Source organism: Manacus vitellinus, unplaced genomic scaffold (assembly GCF_001715985.3).
Source record: "Manacus vitellinus isolate BGI_N305 unplaced genomic scaffold, ASM171598v3 scaffold_32_pilon, whole genome shotgun sequence".
Lineage (NCBI taxonomy): Eukaryota > Metazoa > Chordata > Aves > Passeriformes > Pipridae > Manacus > Manacus vitellinus.
The window spans coordinates 6,594,809-6,609,912 of record NW_021940460.1 but is presented as its reverse complement, the minus strand read 5'-3'; the positions used below and the strand labels follow the sequence as shown (position 1 = coordinate 6,609,912).

The following is a 15,104-nucleotide window of genomic DNA, read 5'->3' as shown; positions in this document are numbered from 1 at the left end:
ACTCAGATTTTGGGCTGCTGCTGCTTCCCGTAACTCACCCACCCAGCTGGGTGTCAGCTCAGGGACTCTCAGCTCTTCGCTTCTCATCCAGCTCCGTGTAACAGCAACACCAAATTCTCTTGGCATGGGGTGCTTAGGAGGGATTTTTTACAGTGTTTATTTTGTGTTTCCCTGGCCGAACAGCCCTCCCTCAATTCAGTACGTTCTGCCACTGCCACTGACCACTCCAGCCAGTTTCCCTAGAGCAGGATCCCAGTTCAGCAGGTCAGGATTGTCACCCACTGAGAATTGCTGGTGTTTGAGGAAGTGAAAATCCCTGTGGGGAGGCTACAAGCAGTGGCCAGGTGGGAGCTGTGCTGCTTTAGGAGGTTTTAGCGGTTCTCATTAAAACAATCTCCTGTAGACTTGGTTTCCTAAAAGAAGAGGAGAAAATTCCAAAGACTTTCATCCCAGTTCAAGTATCCACCAGGGCAAAGAGCTGTGGAAGTTACAGTGGGATCTCAGATGACATTCTCTGGAAAGCAAACTTAATAGAGTGCAAGTATGAAACGCTCAACCCAGAGCAGCTGTGCCCTCTGCAAGGGCTTGGCCAGTGCCTGCACGTCTCCCTTGCCTCTGCCTAGTAATGAAGGGCAGAGAGGGGGAATCAGGGGTCTGCCAGAGGAGCCCCCCCACTTCTGAAGCCTTTGGCACCTCCGAGAGATATTTAAATGACAGACAGACATATAGGGATCTGTAAATACTCATTTGGTGCCAACTAAACCACAAAGAAGATACAGCATTTGTGGTCCAAGGAAGTTTAAATATTTGTGGTCAAACTTAAAATTCGACATAAAACTCTCATCTGCAGTGGAAGGCGGCCAGGAACTGCATGGAGAACGTATAAGCTGTGTAAACTCACAGAAATGGCTTCCCAAAAGGCTCTGCCAGCACCAGGCAGAATATTCCAGCTCTTACCTCTCCTCCCTCACGCTGCTGAGGTCAGGAGTCAGGTTTGTGAGGGATGGGCAGCCTGTTAACACCTCCAAGGGTGGAATTCCACCATGCTATGGGTGTTACAGGCTCTCACTGTGGTTTCCTCTCTGCCTGAAGCAGAGGTGACACTGGAAGGGTGAGAGGTGGGTGTTGTGGGCAGGGCAGGTGGAGGCTGTCAGGGTGAGCTCTGGTTTGAACCTTTTTTTGCTCTTTTTTTTATTGTAGATTCTCATCCTGCTCCCCCATTCCTGTGTTGTCACACTTTTCCTTCCAGCCCCCAACGTCTTAGCACTCTGCTACCCCAGACACTGGTGGCTGGTCCTGTGGGACAGGAATCACCAAGTTACTCTGTGGGTCAAATCACGAGGCAGTTTCTAGTTGTCTCCATGGGGAAGTCCTTGGGAAAGAACTTGTGCTGTCAGTGAGAGCTGTCGGTGAGGGCTCTACACTGCAGGGTGGGTGTAGGGTCTGGAGGAGCTGAGCTGAACCTCCACAGAGCACTGCTGGTGTGCTGGAGATGGACATTTTTAGCAGGAATTGTGCATCTTCAGACTTCCTCCCTGTGAGCCCCACAGAGACACCAGGTCCCTCCTGCTGCCAGTCATTCTGGGAGGCACATTCTGGAATGGGGAGAGTGTGAGATAACCACAGCACTGTCCCCACAAGCTTGAGCAGCCTGGACTTGGCTCCTGCCCTTCTTTTTTCCATGTACCCTGCAGAAAGGGCTCTCGCTGTTGCAAGAGCGCACGGAGATGTCGGATTGAACATTCATCAGCCGCATTTCCCGAATTCCACAAGACACAGATCCCAGTCCTGGCACAGGAACAGCATCTCTGGTCACCAGTGTGGCCCCACGAGCAGATGTACCTGAAAAACACCCGGGGGTGAAGAGGTGTTGGGATGGCCTGTCCCTGTCCCCAGCACCAGCATCCCCCAGAGTGGTGGCCTCAGAGGAAGGGCAGCGTGTGGTTGCTGAGAGCAGAGCAGTCCCCTTTCCCTTACTAAGCAATCCTCCCTTCCTCCACCGAAGAGCCTGCTAACCACTTTCTTATCTGTCTGAACTCTGCAAAACAATCTCTGGCAAGGCAGGCATCCTCCGAAATGGCAGAGGAAATAAATTCCCCCAGTCCCTGAAAAGGAAAAGCCTGGAGACTCCTGCAGCGGGGAGAACAGCCCATGCCCTGCGAAAGCTGTCAGTGGTGCCATGTTGGCTTTGCTGAGGATACAGATCTTGCCTTCCTCCTTCCCCAGCCTGGGACCACGGGCTTGGGGCAGGATTTTGAGGATTTGTCTTCCCAGGTTAGGATTCCAGTAGGATCTGCAAGGGAGGAGCAGAGCGGGCTCCTCTGGACTTGTCTTGGCTTTACTCTGTGGCTTGATTTTTTTCTCTTTGTTTCCCCTAAGAAGATTAGGGATGTGCTGGTAGCTGGGATGGGAGAGAGGAGGGAGTCCCTGTGTGTGATTCACTGTTTGTCTGGGAGTCATCTGCCTCTTTCACAGCCTCTTTCAAAGCTGTGATTTTTTTAGCCCCTTCTTCACACAACACTCTTCCACAAAAGTCATGAAAGGTTCCTGCTACATCTTCAGATGTATTTTGTGGTGGAAAAACAGCTTTCCTCAACCCCATGATGAGCCATCACCAAGGAAGGGAAGACTTGAGAGCAACTGTGAGATTTCTCTTGGACAGTGCCAGGCTGTGCCACAGCACAAAGGGTTTCAGGGACATAGGCTGGGACCTGTGACAGTGTAGGGTTTCCATACAAAGTTTCAAGTGTCTTCTGACCTAAATGAGTAAACATTTGGTCTGTATTCCTGCTCCACAGCCACTGGGTGCCAGTCAGGGAACGAGAACTGACACCTTTATATCACCCGTGTGTCTTCTCTACATCTCTGCACTGGATAAACAAGGCTGGTCTTATCCTGGCAAACCTCGATTATGGTGGGTAGTTCTCTCCCTTTCCATGCTGCTTTCCAGCCTTAAAGGCCAGTTGTGGCTGAGCTATGTGGCCAAGGTTGGAAAGACAGAGGGTTTGCCAGGCCAAAAAGCACATCTGCTCCGATGACTCGTCTGAGACCATGTTGCCCCAGTGCAGAGGCTGGAGCTGTGCCTCTGCGAGGCTCAGAATGCTGGGAGAGAGGTTTTGGGTAAGATATGGCCACACCTTCTCTTTGGGGAGCCCCTGCAAAGCAGGGAGAGTGGTCTTCCAGCAGAGGCCATGGGGAAGAGCAATTGGAGTGATTCTTCTGGGCTTATCTGTCTTCCCTGGGTGTTTTCTCATGCTCATCTCTGCTGTGATGGAGCTTCAGGCATGGATGTGGTGGATCCTTTCCCCAGCTGTGCTCTCTGTTTGGTGCCAGGCACTGCCCATGCCAGCACAAGGTCCTGCAAAGCCAGGGCAGCAGCGAGATCCATTGGAGCCAGTGGTGCCTTGATTTGGGCCCTGTTGCAGCCACAGTTGCTCTCTCGGGTCACACACAGAGTTGCAGCCATGTGGGAGCCGCATCCACCGAACCTGGTTGTGGGATTAGTCAAAATTAGAAGTTTCTCTGAGAGACCTGTGGCTGCAGGCAGCTCTCAGCTGTCGAAACCAGGGTTGCATCCAGCTGTGAGCGCTGCTGCCCAGCCTCTGTCCTCCCTACCCAGATGGCCAAACCCCTTCAATCTGTATTTGGGGCTGGGCAGAGCAAGGAGATCCTCAGGTCACACCCTGGCTGGAGAACGAGCCCAGAGAAGTTGGGCTGTGATGAGTCCAGGGTTAAACCCAGCCCAGCTTCTGTGCGAGCCTGCGAGATGAAAACCCAGAAGGGATGAGACCAAACCAGGCTCTTTCCTCTGTGCTCCTCCTCCAAGCTGGATCCCCAGGGATGGGAGGAGGCAGCACAGGGCACAGGGAGGCTTTGAGCCATGGCCTGCCTTGCCTGGATGTTTTAGCAGGGTCAGTGCAAATGTTTCAGCTGGGCCATGTAGTCGCTGCGTGGTTTAGATTGTTTGGGGCTCACTTAGTTTCAGCATCATTCAACTACTTCAGCTAAGCCATATTTAAACTGATGTGGCAAAAACAGTGTTATCCCCACGCTGGATCGTGCTGGAGCTTGGCTCTGAGTCCCGGTCCTATCCCGTTCCCATCTCTGAATCTGGGATGGGATCTCTCCACACTATGACTCAAACTTCTCATGTCCTTTTCCCCTTTTGAATCCAGCTGTCAGGATGTACTGGTGTCTCCCCCTCGCACATAGGAATGCAGAGCCGGCAATGGCTGCCTGTCCTCCAAGCAATCCCCTCTCCGAAGCCGCTGCCTCCTGTTTCCTTGAGGAGTCTAAGGTTTTGTTCAGGGAGAAGCTGCCAGGGTCCTCCACACACCCGCTGGCAGCAGCGTGGCGTTGCCAGAGGCTGCCGTGGGAGTGGGGCAGCCCCCTCCAGACCAAGTTCCCCCCGGGATGTGGCAGGTCCCTGCGGCTGAGCAGGGCTCCCCTGGCCAGCTGGCTTGGCTGCCTCAGGCTCTTTGGACTAGCTGAAGGAGTCTGCATTCCTGCCTTCCAGTTATTTGCTCTTTAGGACGCTGCGTAAAATTAACAAGTTGTAAAAGTTGATTGAAGGCGGCGGAGGGTGTGACAGCGATTTGCTGAGCTGCGGGAGAGCCGTGTGTGGAGCAGCGGGGCCGGGGCGGGGGCACAGCCGCTGCCCCCCCGGCTCCAGGCACGTCTCTGACCCAAAGCGAGACCGTGGCTGGTTTCTGGTGGTGTCACCCTGCCAGCACCAGGTGCAGGTGTCCCCTCGGGCACAGCGCTCACAGCTCTCCGAGCGAGGCCCTTCCCTCCCCCTAAATCTCCTGGAGGACACGTGGTGATGTCGGGGCTGCATCTCCTTCGGGCCAGGTGCAGGAGTTCTCTGCCTTCCACAGCACTGAGGGAAGCTTTTCCCTTCTGCCTGTTTTATCTGCAGAGGGAAATAGCCAAGACCATAGAGGGGATCAGCTTCATTAGATCTGGGGATCCCTCATTAGACTGGGGAACGCCACTCACTGCTGGCAGGAGGTGACACTGGCACTGCAGAGTGGCTTTGAAGACCCAGCAGCTGGTACAGTTAATGTGCAGCCCAGTGGGTCTCTACAGGCAGTTAGTGTGTGTTAATGTGTGTCCTGCTGTGTCTTACTCAATGATCAGTATGTTAATATGTGACCCATGAATTAGCAGTTGGCTAATGAGCCTCGTCAGTGTGGCCGAGCAGCCGCCAGCCCCCAGTGGGTGGCTGGTGCTGGAGCTGGTGGTGAGCCCCCTGTCTGATGGAGAAGGAGATTGGAAACCTCTCCCCTCCAGCCCTGATGAGATCAGGCTGGCAATCGGGGCTGCTGCAGCCGAAGCCACCTCGGTCCCACGCCTGGTCCCAGCCACGTGTCCCCGAGAGGCACCGCGGTGGCGAAGGGCTCTGCGATGCCTCTGGGGAACTGAGCCCGGGTCACGGACGGGGGCACCAGACCACTTCAGCAATTCTCGGTTTCGGTTTTCCTTTGAGAGCGGCTGTGTGCGTGTCAGGCCTATTTTCATACCCAGCAATGACTTGAAGCCAGGCTTTCGGTTCCTGCTGTCGCACTGCACGGTCGGAGGGGGAAGGGCTGTATTCCCCGCTGGGGCCGGGGTGTCTGCTGCCACATCACCAAATGCACTGACACCGTGTCATTTTGTACTCCCATTCCTTCGGGAAGGGTGGGCACAGCTCCTGGTGTCCTTACCGTGCTCCACTGGAATCTCCAAGTGAGCTGGAGAGCACCTTCACAGCCATCCCCACTGCCCCAGTTATCCCGGAGCTGCCACGGGCACTCGGGTTTCCACTCCGAAACAGGAAGTTTCTGACAAAAGTGGGTTGCTCTGCAACACGCAAGGTCCTGCTCTGCCGTTCGAGAGAGACCTGGGTGCCAGTCACAGGTCACTTCTTTCCCAGCACTGCCTAGGCTGGGCTACCCCATCGAGGGGCCAGCCTGGCTGCCGACAGCCCCGGGCTGCTCCTCGAGCTGGGCTGCACGTGACAGGGATGTGCAGAGCATTTGCTCCTTCCCTGTTTTTCATTCATGTGGGCTGGAAAAATGTGTTCATGAGACGAGTTGCTGTGGCATTATGTCATGGGCCTTCATTTGGGCTCTGTTCTCCCCAGCAGATGAGCTAGATTTAAGCATGTGCTGTGCTGGCTTGGCAGGAAATCTGGTGTTTCCTACTGGTTTCTTCTTCGGGGGAGGAAGGAGTGATCCCACCTGCCCTTGTCCCAAGCCCCCAACCATGGGTGAAGGGAGCTCTTCTGCACTATGCCTGGTCATTCCCAATCCAGGAGGCTCAGATTTAAGCCTTTGCTGTGCAGTGATGGCTGCACTGCAGCTGTGTCAGCACCCAGCCCCTCCTGAAAACCTCATGGGTCCTACACTGGATGCAATGGCTTTTATTTCTAAAGGTGTCCTGAGAAATCCCTCAGGAAAGGTGGCAGAATAGGGCGCCTATCTCTTACGCACCTAGACAGGCAGTTCCTGCATCCCTTTCCCCAGTGCTGCTGCTGTTGGCCACATCCTGGCACCCCACAGCATGTGGCTGCTGGTGCTGGGCACTCTGCTCACCCAGCAGCCTGGGCACAAGGGAACTGCAGGTACCCAGATTGGAAAATCCCTGGGCTGAAGTCACCCCATGTGAGTCAGGCTGGGTCTCCATGGCATTAGCCCGTCGACTGAGGGTGAAACTGGTGGTGAGGTTTCCACCACTTCCCTTGGGGCTGCTGCAGCCCAGAGCTCTCATGTTGTTTCCCATGACAAGCATTCCCATTTTGCTCTTGTTCTCTTTCCTTCTGACTTTCCTCTGCACACAATCATTCCTGAAGGAGAGCCAGGAGGATGGGAATGTTCCTGTGGTGACACTTGCAGGGGTTGCTCCTGGCTGGATGTCACAAGCAGCAAAGAGCTGCCCTGGGACAGATGGTCCCCAGCAGCCCAAACTGCTTCTGGGGCTGCTGGGCCTGTGTCACTTTGTTCTTGCTAACCTTGGTCCCACAGGACACATTTTTTAGGAGCAGAATCAATGATTATGGGTCCTTTGCTCCCCTAAATATTAACACTTGTGATCAGCCTGCTCATACTACCTTTCTGCAGCAGCAACTGCCTCCACAGAGAGGAAGGGGATTCTCTTCCCCCTCTGCCTGTCTGTCTAGGTACAGGGGGGACACGGAATCCCAGGGGGGATCAAATGGAGGCAACCCCAGCTGCAGGCCCACGGGGGTGCTTTGCTCTGGCAGTAGCTGGGGTGGGAGGTTGGAGGTCAGAGGAGGGTCAGGTTTTTGACACGCACTACAGCGACACGGTGGTTAAAATTAGCCCGCAGAGAGGAAACTGGCAGCTCTGTGGAAGAGCAGAAGTTTCCTCTCACAGCAGCTTGGTGTGGCGGGCTGAATGCGGCTGCAGCCCTTGCTCACGTGGACAGCCCTCAGGCACGCAAATGGTGAGAAGCCGGTGGGTGGCGGTGACACCGGGGTGTGTGGCATTGGCATCGTACCGTGTGTGTCCCTGAGTGTGAGGCACCTGGTTGAGTCACCTGTATGGGGTCTGACCCTCTCTCCAGCTTCAGAATCCCGGTCGTGGGAGCCTGCAGGGACCCTTTTGGGACAGGGGTCTGTGAGGCTCTGTACGAGCAGAGCAACACCAGGGTGGTTTGTGCGGGGCAGGAGAAGCTTGGGTGTCAATGTGGACTTCGTGTCTGTAGCGTGTAGCACTTTTAGTCCTGTTTTCTGACTTTCTCCCTATAAATCTGCAGCTCCTGGGGGTGACACCGGTCAGCAGGAAGCACCAGGGGAGAGCTGTGCAGGTGCAGAGCCCTGCTGCAAGGGGACAAAGGCTGAGCCGAGGCCAGCCCTGACGGAGGTGCCGGCAGAGGCTGTGCCGCGCGGGATGGGGCCGTGGAGGCACCGGGCTCCCATGCTCTGGAAACTCCATTTGAGAGCCTCATAAATTGGATAATTACCCAAGCTATTGAGTTTCCTTCTGGCCAGATCCGTCCCAGCCTCCCTGACGGGGCTCCCCAGTGGGTCTGTGAGATGGGCCCATGGGATGGGGTCGGGCTGGAGGCAAGAAGCTTTTCTTAAATGCCCTCACCCACCCGTTCTCACACCTGCATCCCTCCCCAGCTTTTGGGGGGGAATCTGGCGATGGAGCCAAAACGAAAAGTAGGGACCAGCCACATCATTGATCTCTCATGGTTCAGCAGTTCTTTCCCCATTTGGAGCTGAACAGGGGACTGGCTGTCCCCTGGCAGTCCTGCAGCCCTGGGGTGCACAGAGGAGGCAGGACAGAATACGGACTGGTGCTGGGTGTCCTCACTTTGCCTGCCTCCCTTTCCCTGGGGACTGCAAGGCAAAGCAAACCCCTTCCATCCCTGTTTAGAAGAGGGGCACCCCGCACATCCCTGCGGTGCTGCCTCCATCCCACTGGGCTTTCTATCCCTGAACATTTCCCCCTGGTCGTTACTCATCCACTCCCCTTTGCACTGACTTTGTTTTCCTTTCCCTCTCCCCAACCCCCTCGTCCTCACCCCGTAGGTTATTGCAGCCGACTGCAAGAGGGTCACAGTTCTGAAGTATTTCCTGGAAGCCCTTTGTGGACAAGAAGAGCCTTTGCTGGCATTCAAGGGTGGAAAATATGTGTCAGTGGCACCCGTCCCAGACGCCATGGGAAAGGAAATGGGAAGCCAAGAGGGAAAACAACTGGAAGATCAGGTACCGTGCGGGAAGAGCGCGCCTCGGTGAAGGAAGAATCACCCCTGTGGGGCCCAGCCTGTGCCTGCCCTGCAGCTCCCGCTATTTATAGCTGGCGTAGCTGTGTGTGCATTTTATGGGGGGAGGCGGGGGGGCAAATGGTGCACAGCCCTTGTCTCCCGAGTGTGCTTCACTCGTGCCCTTTCCTGCCAGTCCAGCCCGCCTGCCTCTATCTAGCACTCTGCTATGAGTTCCAGATGCTGCTTTTTCATACCCAGAGCGGGGGGGAGCTTTAATAACGTGCAGCACCGAGGCCCCGGGAGAGGAGGTGGGCGAGGGGGTGTCAGGGTTCAGCTTCAGGATCAAGTTTATAGCCGTGGAGCTCGTTGCAGCGGAGGCCTGAGCTCCAGCCTCCAGCACACGTACAGGAAGAGCTGACATTGGCGCCCCGTCCCTCCCCTGCCTCTCACATCCTGATGTGATTAAGGAATTCAGCTCTTGTTTTTCTGCCCTTGCTTGTTCCTGTAGGCCTTGCTTCACTCCAGGCTCCGTGTGTGTGTTTAAGGGCCCTGCCAGCCGCTCTGCAGGTTGACTCTTTTCTTCTGTTTAATCTTGCAGTTGAAAAGGCCAGGGAAACAGGAGAGAGAGGCAGAGGCATTGGGAACGGGAAGCTGGGTGGCCCACACTGCCCAGGCTCCCTCTGGCTCCCCTCCCTGTGCCGAGGCCAGGCACTCAGAACCAGAGGGGTATCACCCCCTATGGGGACAGTACCTTGTCTGTGTCCCATGGCTCTGTGTGCCCCAGGGAGCTGACAGCTGGAGGAGCCCAGAGCAAGATTGTGCTCAGCACCCTCTTTGTCCCAGCATCCAGCTCCAACTGAGCAGGGGCAGATTTTAGGTGATTTGTTTTTGCACTGAGGGTCAGAGCAAATCCCCAGACAGCAAGAGATGTCTCTGTAAAGGTGAGAGACCTGGACCTTTGTTCTCTTCTGGAGAAGGTGCTGGAGGTTTTCAAGCTGACTTATGGGATATGGGAGGATCTTCAGGTTCTACCCAGTGTCATGACAGGGATGGTCCTGTTCTCGGGTCAGTCCCTCCAATTCCTGCTGTGAACAAGCACAGCATGAGGGTAGCTCACTCCTGCCCTGTCCCCACAGACTCTTCTCAGCTGTGGGAACCTCTTCCTGAGCTCATTGTGCAACCCTGGAGCTTCCTCCTTTGGCTCTGATCTCAAGGGAGCTTCCAGCTCTCCAGCGTGACCACCACCACACTGGGCAAGCGGGTCCCGACCCACCGCAGCAGATCTGGCAGACACTTTTCCCCGAGGCCCTTCCCCGACGCTCTCCCTCTGGCAGCATCCCCCCATCCCCTGTCGTCCAGGCTGTCCCAGCAGAGGGAAGTGAGCCTGAGGGCTCCGTCTTCCTCCTTCCCATGCCTAAAAAGTCACAGGGAGAGAAGAGTAGGTGGTTCTGTGGCCAGGCGGGTGTGCAGTCCTGGTAAAATGATTGAGTGTGCAACTGTGCAGTGCTGGGGTTGTTCTAAATTAAGACCATGGGTCCCTCCTGCTGCCACATGTCATGGCAGCCTGCACAGGGCAAGGAGTGTAGCCATGCTCATCCCTCTGTGCAGGGTCTGTCCCCTCCCTGCAGCCCTCTCAGGACTCAGAGCAGGTCTTTCTGCCCAGGTGCTACTTGGGAACTCTTCCCAGCCCCATCACAACCCTTGGATTTTGTGCAGGGAAGAGGAGATGGGCAGTGGCAGGGCTTGGGAAGGACTGTGGTCACTGCAGCGGGCAGCAAGGGGGCCTGGGCGAGGGGTGGTTGTCAGCAGGAGTGGCAGAGTTGGGCTCCTGGGCAGCACGTGTGGGACATGTGTTGAGGAACAGGGACTTGTGGGCTCCCCTTCAGACCTGAAGTCACTGGGGAGAGCAACAAAGCTGCAGCCGAACTTGGTTGTGACTGATCCCCAGTTAGACACTGGCCACCACCTCCCACCTTCCTGTGTCCCAGAGATTTGGGTACATGAGGAAAGGCCAGTGTGTCCTTCACCTGGAGAGGGAACAGCGTGACTCTTTCTGGGGTCTTCAGTTTAGACAGTGTAGGTGTCCTGGGAAAGGCCTGCAGAACTCCTGGTGGAAAACCCCAGGGAAGGGTCTCTAGGAGAGGGAGAAGATGCAACATGGTCTAGAAGTGCTTATGTGGGCAGGAGGTTGGAGAACCTTGAGTTCATATCGAACTTAAAGTCAAGATTCAGTGTCTCCTTCTGAAACATCTGTTCCAAGTCAGATAGAAGTTTTGTGGTGGGTGCAGTCATCTCTCTGACTTGTACCGAAATGAAAACAGAGAAGGGCAAGAGGCTCTTTTCTCTCCTGGGTTCATGTATTTGAGTTTCCTGTCAAGATGACCACCCTGTGTTCCCAGCCTGGGATGAGGCAGCAGGGTTAGAGCAGCCTCGTACAGCCTCGTAGAGCAGCATTTGCTCCAAGGGATGTGTCATCTAAACAGCCAGGCAAAGCAGAGAGACAGGGAAATACCATGGTTTCACAGCATTGAAGGCTGTAAAACATCAGTGACTCACCCAAGGCTGTGGGAAGAGTTTTCCAAGGTGAGGAAGAGGGTGTGATTTTTAGAACAGAGTGTTAAAACCGGGCTGCCCCTGCCCTGCCTAGTCGCTGCCTTTCCTGCCCCGTTACCTCCTGTCTCACCTTGTCATTTCCTGGATGTTTACTATTAATTGGCTTCTTTTGGATGTTTAGAAATAGTCAGTCACTCATCAGCAAGGGATGATGGACCATGCCTGACAGGGATTTGTCTGCTGGAAGAATGAGAGCAAAACGAGAATGATCCGTGTCACCAGCATCCCTTACAATGACTTCTCTCCTGTTTTGCTCTCTTTCTGCATTTCCTGGAAGAAGGAGGATGATGTGAGGATTGAGGCATTTGAAGATGATTCGGAGACTGAAGGCAGTGGAGGAGAGATGGACATCAAGGAGCTCAGAGCCAAAAAGCAAGCCCTGGCCAGGAAAGTTGCTGAGCAGCAGCGCCGTCAAGACAAGATTCAGGTATGATGGGCTGATCCCACCTCGCTGTGCTGATGGTGCACAGCTGTTATCCTGCCATGCTTCAGCAGCCTCTTGGGATGTCCCATAGCACCTTGACCTCCCTGAGTGTAGGTGCCCTGTGCAGTCTCTGTGAAACCCAGCAGCAAGATCAGCTTTGGCCCTCTGGAAGGGCCATCGGGGTTGCTGTCCCCACCCTGGGTAAGATCTGCTGTCTCAACCCCTGAGGTGAATGTTCTGGGGACTCCTGGGACCCTCTTGAAGGCAGACATAGCTTCCCTACAGAGCTGTCAACACACCCAGGAGCTCTGGCAGAGCTGTAGTGCTGTGTGTGCCAGGCAGTGAGCTGTCCCCCCACCCAGGGCAGAGGCTCCACGGTTCAGTGAGAAATCAGCTTTCCTGTGTAGCGGGGCACAGGCAGACAGGGAGAGGGTGGGACGAGAACGGCAGAGTTCATGCAGGAGCCAGCGGCGGAAAAATAGTCTGCGAACGGCTGCTGCAGCCAGAACGTTGCCATCGTTATGGGGACAAACAGAAGGGATACAGGTGATCCTGGCCTGGCCCTGGCCTGATCTGAGCATGTTTCCCAGTGGGAGCTGGTGAAGTAAACTGGTTGGACTGGGAGCAGACCCCTGGCAATGCACCCTGTTGCTTTAAGAGCAATCTCACATGCATGGCTGTTGGCTGCCTCCTTGCTCACAACCCCTCTTCCTCCAGCCTCGCAGCCCAGATGAAGATTTCTCAGCAGAGGAAAAATTCTCCCTGGCTCCCCTCCCCCTCACCTCCGCCCTCTCTAATGCCCAGGGCCCTTCACTTCCATAATTCTTCATTTTCCAGCCTTGAACGTAAGCCAGACACATCTGTCTGGCCATATGCGTGAACTCTGCAGTGTGTGCCGAGGTGGTTGTAAAACAGGGCTGCTGAAGGCCCTACTGGGAGAGCCTGCACATGTGTACCCTCCGGCTACTGGCGCCGGGCCCAGAACCACTGCGCTTCGCTTTTCCAAACCCACCCCAACCTTTTCAGATTTTGCCTTTTTTCTTTTTTTTTTTTTTTCATTTGAATTTGGAGCAATTCATATCAAGGCGAAGGTAGAAGTTGTGCCGGGAGGGAGGAGCCCGCCCCCGCAAGCGAGTCCATTATTGTTGGCAGGTACCTGAGTCACGTTAATACAAGGAGGAAGAAAGCAGCAGCGAACGAGTGAGAGATTGGAGAGATGGGCTGTAAATTAAAGCGGCCTGAAGCCTTCCAGCCTCCCAGGGTTGTTAAGCGGGAGGTGTAAGTAAATTCCCCACTTCCCACTGCCTTGTACAGACACAGCAAACAGGAACTGCACATGTTCAGGGAGGGCAGCATGCAGCAGATCCCGGCCCCGGCGACCAGCGCAGCTGCAGCAGGGCCCCCCGGGATGGCCGCTGCCCATTCTGCGGGGAGAGTGGGGGCTGCCTGATGTTGTCAGGGGCTTTCTCCCCCCGGCGTGCTCCTCCCTTCCTCCCTGGCCGTGCTGGGGCCAATGCTCGCAGGCAGAGAGAGGTCAAAATGAGGGTGTGGGCAGCTTCAGGGGCTGCACAGCTGAGAGCTGAGGTGCAGTTGGAGTCTGACGGCGCGGGGCGGAGGAGAAGTCCTTAGGGCTTCAGTAAAGTCATCCAGTCCATAACTGGCTGGGAATGGCCTAGAGCAGAACATGTGTGCTTGCCCCAGTCCTCTCCCTGCCCTGGTACTGACCACGCAGCTCGAGGAGTGGAGGAGCTCGGGTGGAAAATGCTGCCAGCAGAGGCCAGGTTGGAGCCAGCTCAGCATCCACCCCCTCCACTTTCCCTCTTAGCCTGTGATCCTTGACCTTTCTGCTCTTCCCAGGAGATTTTATGTTTCATGAGACTTGAGGACCTTCTGCCTTCCCTGTTACAGCCTCTCATTCACTGCCCACCTAGGGAGCATCAGGTGCTCTCCGAGTCCCACTTTCATTATCCTGGGGACAAGCATAGATACATCTGAGTCCAGCAGATGTGGCTCCTGTATCAGCACACTTGAGAGCCTCAGCTCCCCACGCAGGGCTGTGTGACTGTGCCTGCATAGCAGTGGGGGCTCAGATCCAAGTGCTGTGGCTGCCCTCTGTAGAATCTGTGATGGTGTGTGCAGGGACCCAGGGTGCAGGGCAAAGCTTTCATCTCTTGGCCATCTGGTTTCTTTCTGTGCCCAAGGGTAGCGTGGTGTCAGGGTCTCAACTGGGACCTGCATAGTTGTGCTTCTCATGGGTAAAGTCACTGCCTTCTCCCCAGCAGGTTTTCCTGCACTGTCCCTGCCTTTGCCCTGCTCCCCGCCTCTGGCAGCCCAGCTGTGCTGCTGGTGGAGATCACACACCTGACACTGTTCCAGGTTCACTGCTGCTGCAGGACAGCCCTATGGCTTCTCATTGCAGCCTCCATGCTGGGGTCACATTCACACCTCAAGGGGAATTTGGACTTCACTGAGCTCCTTTAGTCCCTGTCCGTTCTGGGTGTGTGCAGGACTGTGGCTCAGGCTGCTGGGGAGCACAGGTCCAGGCAGGGTACATGACAAACAGGGTGACCCTTGGCCAGCACCAGCTGTAGAGAGAACAGGAGAGCTCAGCTCTGTTCCCCTACATGACCTTGGTCCGCAAAACCATTACTCTGAGTGGGAAAGGCAGGCCAGAGCAGGGTAAGGTCTCTTGTGTCCCTGGGCAGCCCTTTGCTGCCTGGCCCTGGGTGATGGGTTGGCTGCTGCTCCCTTGCTCCACTGCCAGCCTGTCTCTGCCCTCACAACATGCCTGGACTGGGACAGAGTTGGTGACAGCTGGTAGCAGCAGAGATTCATTGGGACAAGGTGAAAGACCAGCCAAATTCCTGGGTGCTGCCCAGTTATCTGGAAGGAGAAGAGTCCGAGCAGGCAGGTACACAAGAGAAGGTGGCAGCAACGCTGCTGGGGCAGGCAGCGTTCTCAGTCAGGGCTGTCCTCAGCCCGCGCCAGGTCGTGCCCTGCTCTCCCAGCCACCCCTGCTGCTTGGCCAGGCCCTTGGTCCATGCTGTTCAGCGTCCCCTGTCCTTTGTGCCGCCGCTGTGCTCTGGGAGCGGTCGAGTTTCCTGACCGGTTGAAAACATCCCACCTGAAACATAACAGGCTCTTCCTCTGGATGCTGCTATTGTTTTGCTCAGCATTACAGAAGCAGCTTAACCGGGGCAGCCAATTATGACATGTCTTCCCAAAATAGCCGCTCTCCTGTCCCTTCTGAGCCCACGGAACGGCTGCCCCCTTAAGATGCAGCCGCTCCTTTGTGGCGGTAGTGTGAGTAAGTGGCTAAATATAGCCGTGTCCCATTCACGCTCTCCTCGGC

General features: G+C 55.6%; 1 protein-coding gene across 2 annotated transcripts in view; it reads left to right on the top strand.

Moving 5' to 3' along the window:
• Positions 1-15,104, top strand: part of SMG6 (SMG6 nonsense mediated mRNA decay factor) — a 108,690-nt gene that overhangs the window by 82,020 nt on the left and 11,566 nt on the right. Inside the window, exons 14-15 of one of the 2 annotated variants that reach the window (XM_008930438.3) lie at positions 8,540-8,716; positions 11,609-11,755. In XM_008930438.3, the coding sequence (XP_008928686.2) occupies positions 8,540-8,716; positions 11,609-11,755 (324 nt within the window). Of the gene's footprint in view, positions 1-8,539; positions 8,717-11,605; positions 11,756-15,104 lie in introns of both variants that reach the window. The other variant, XM_018076774.2, reaches the window with a different exon arrangement.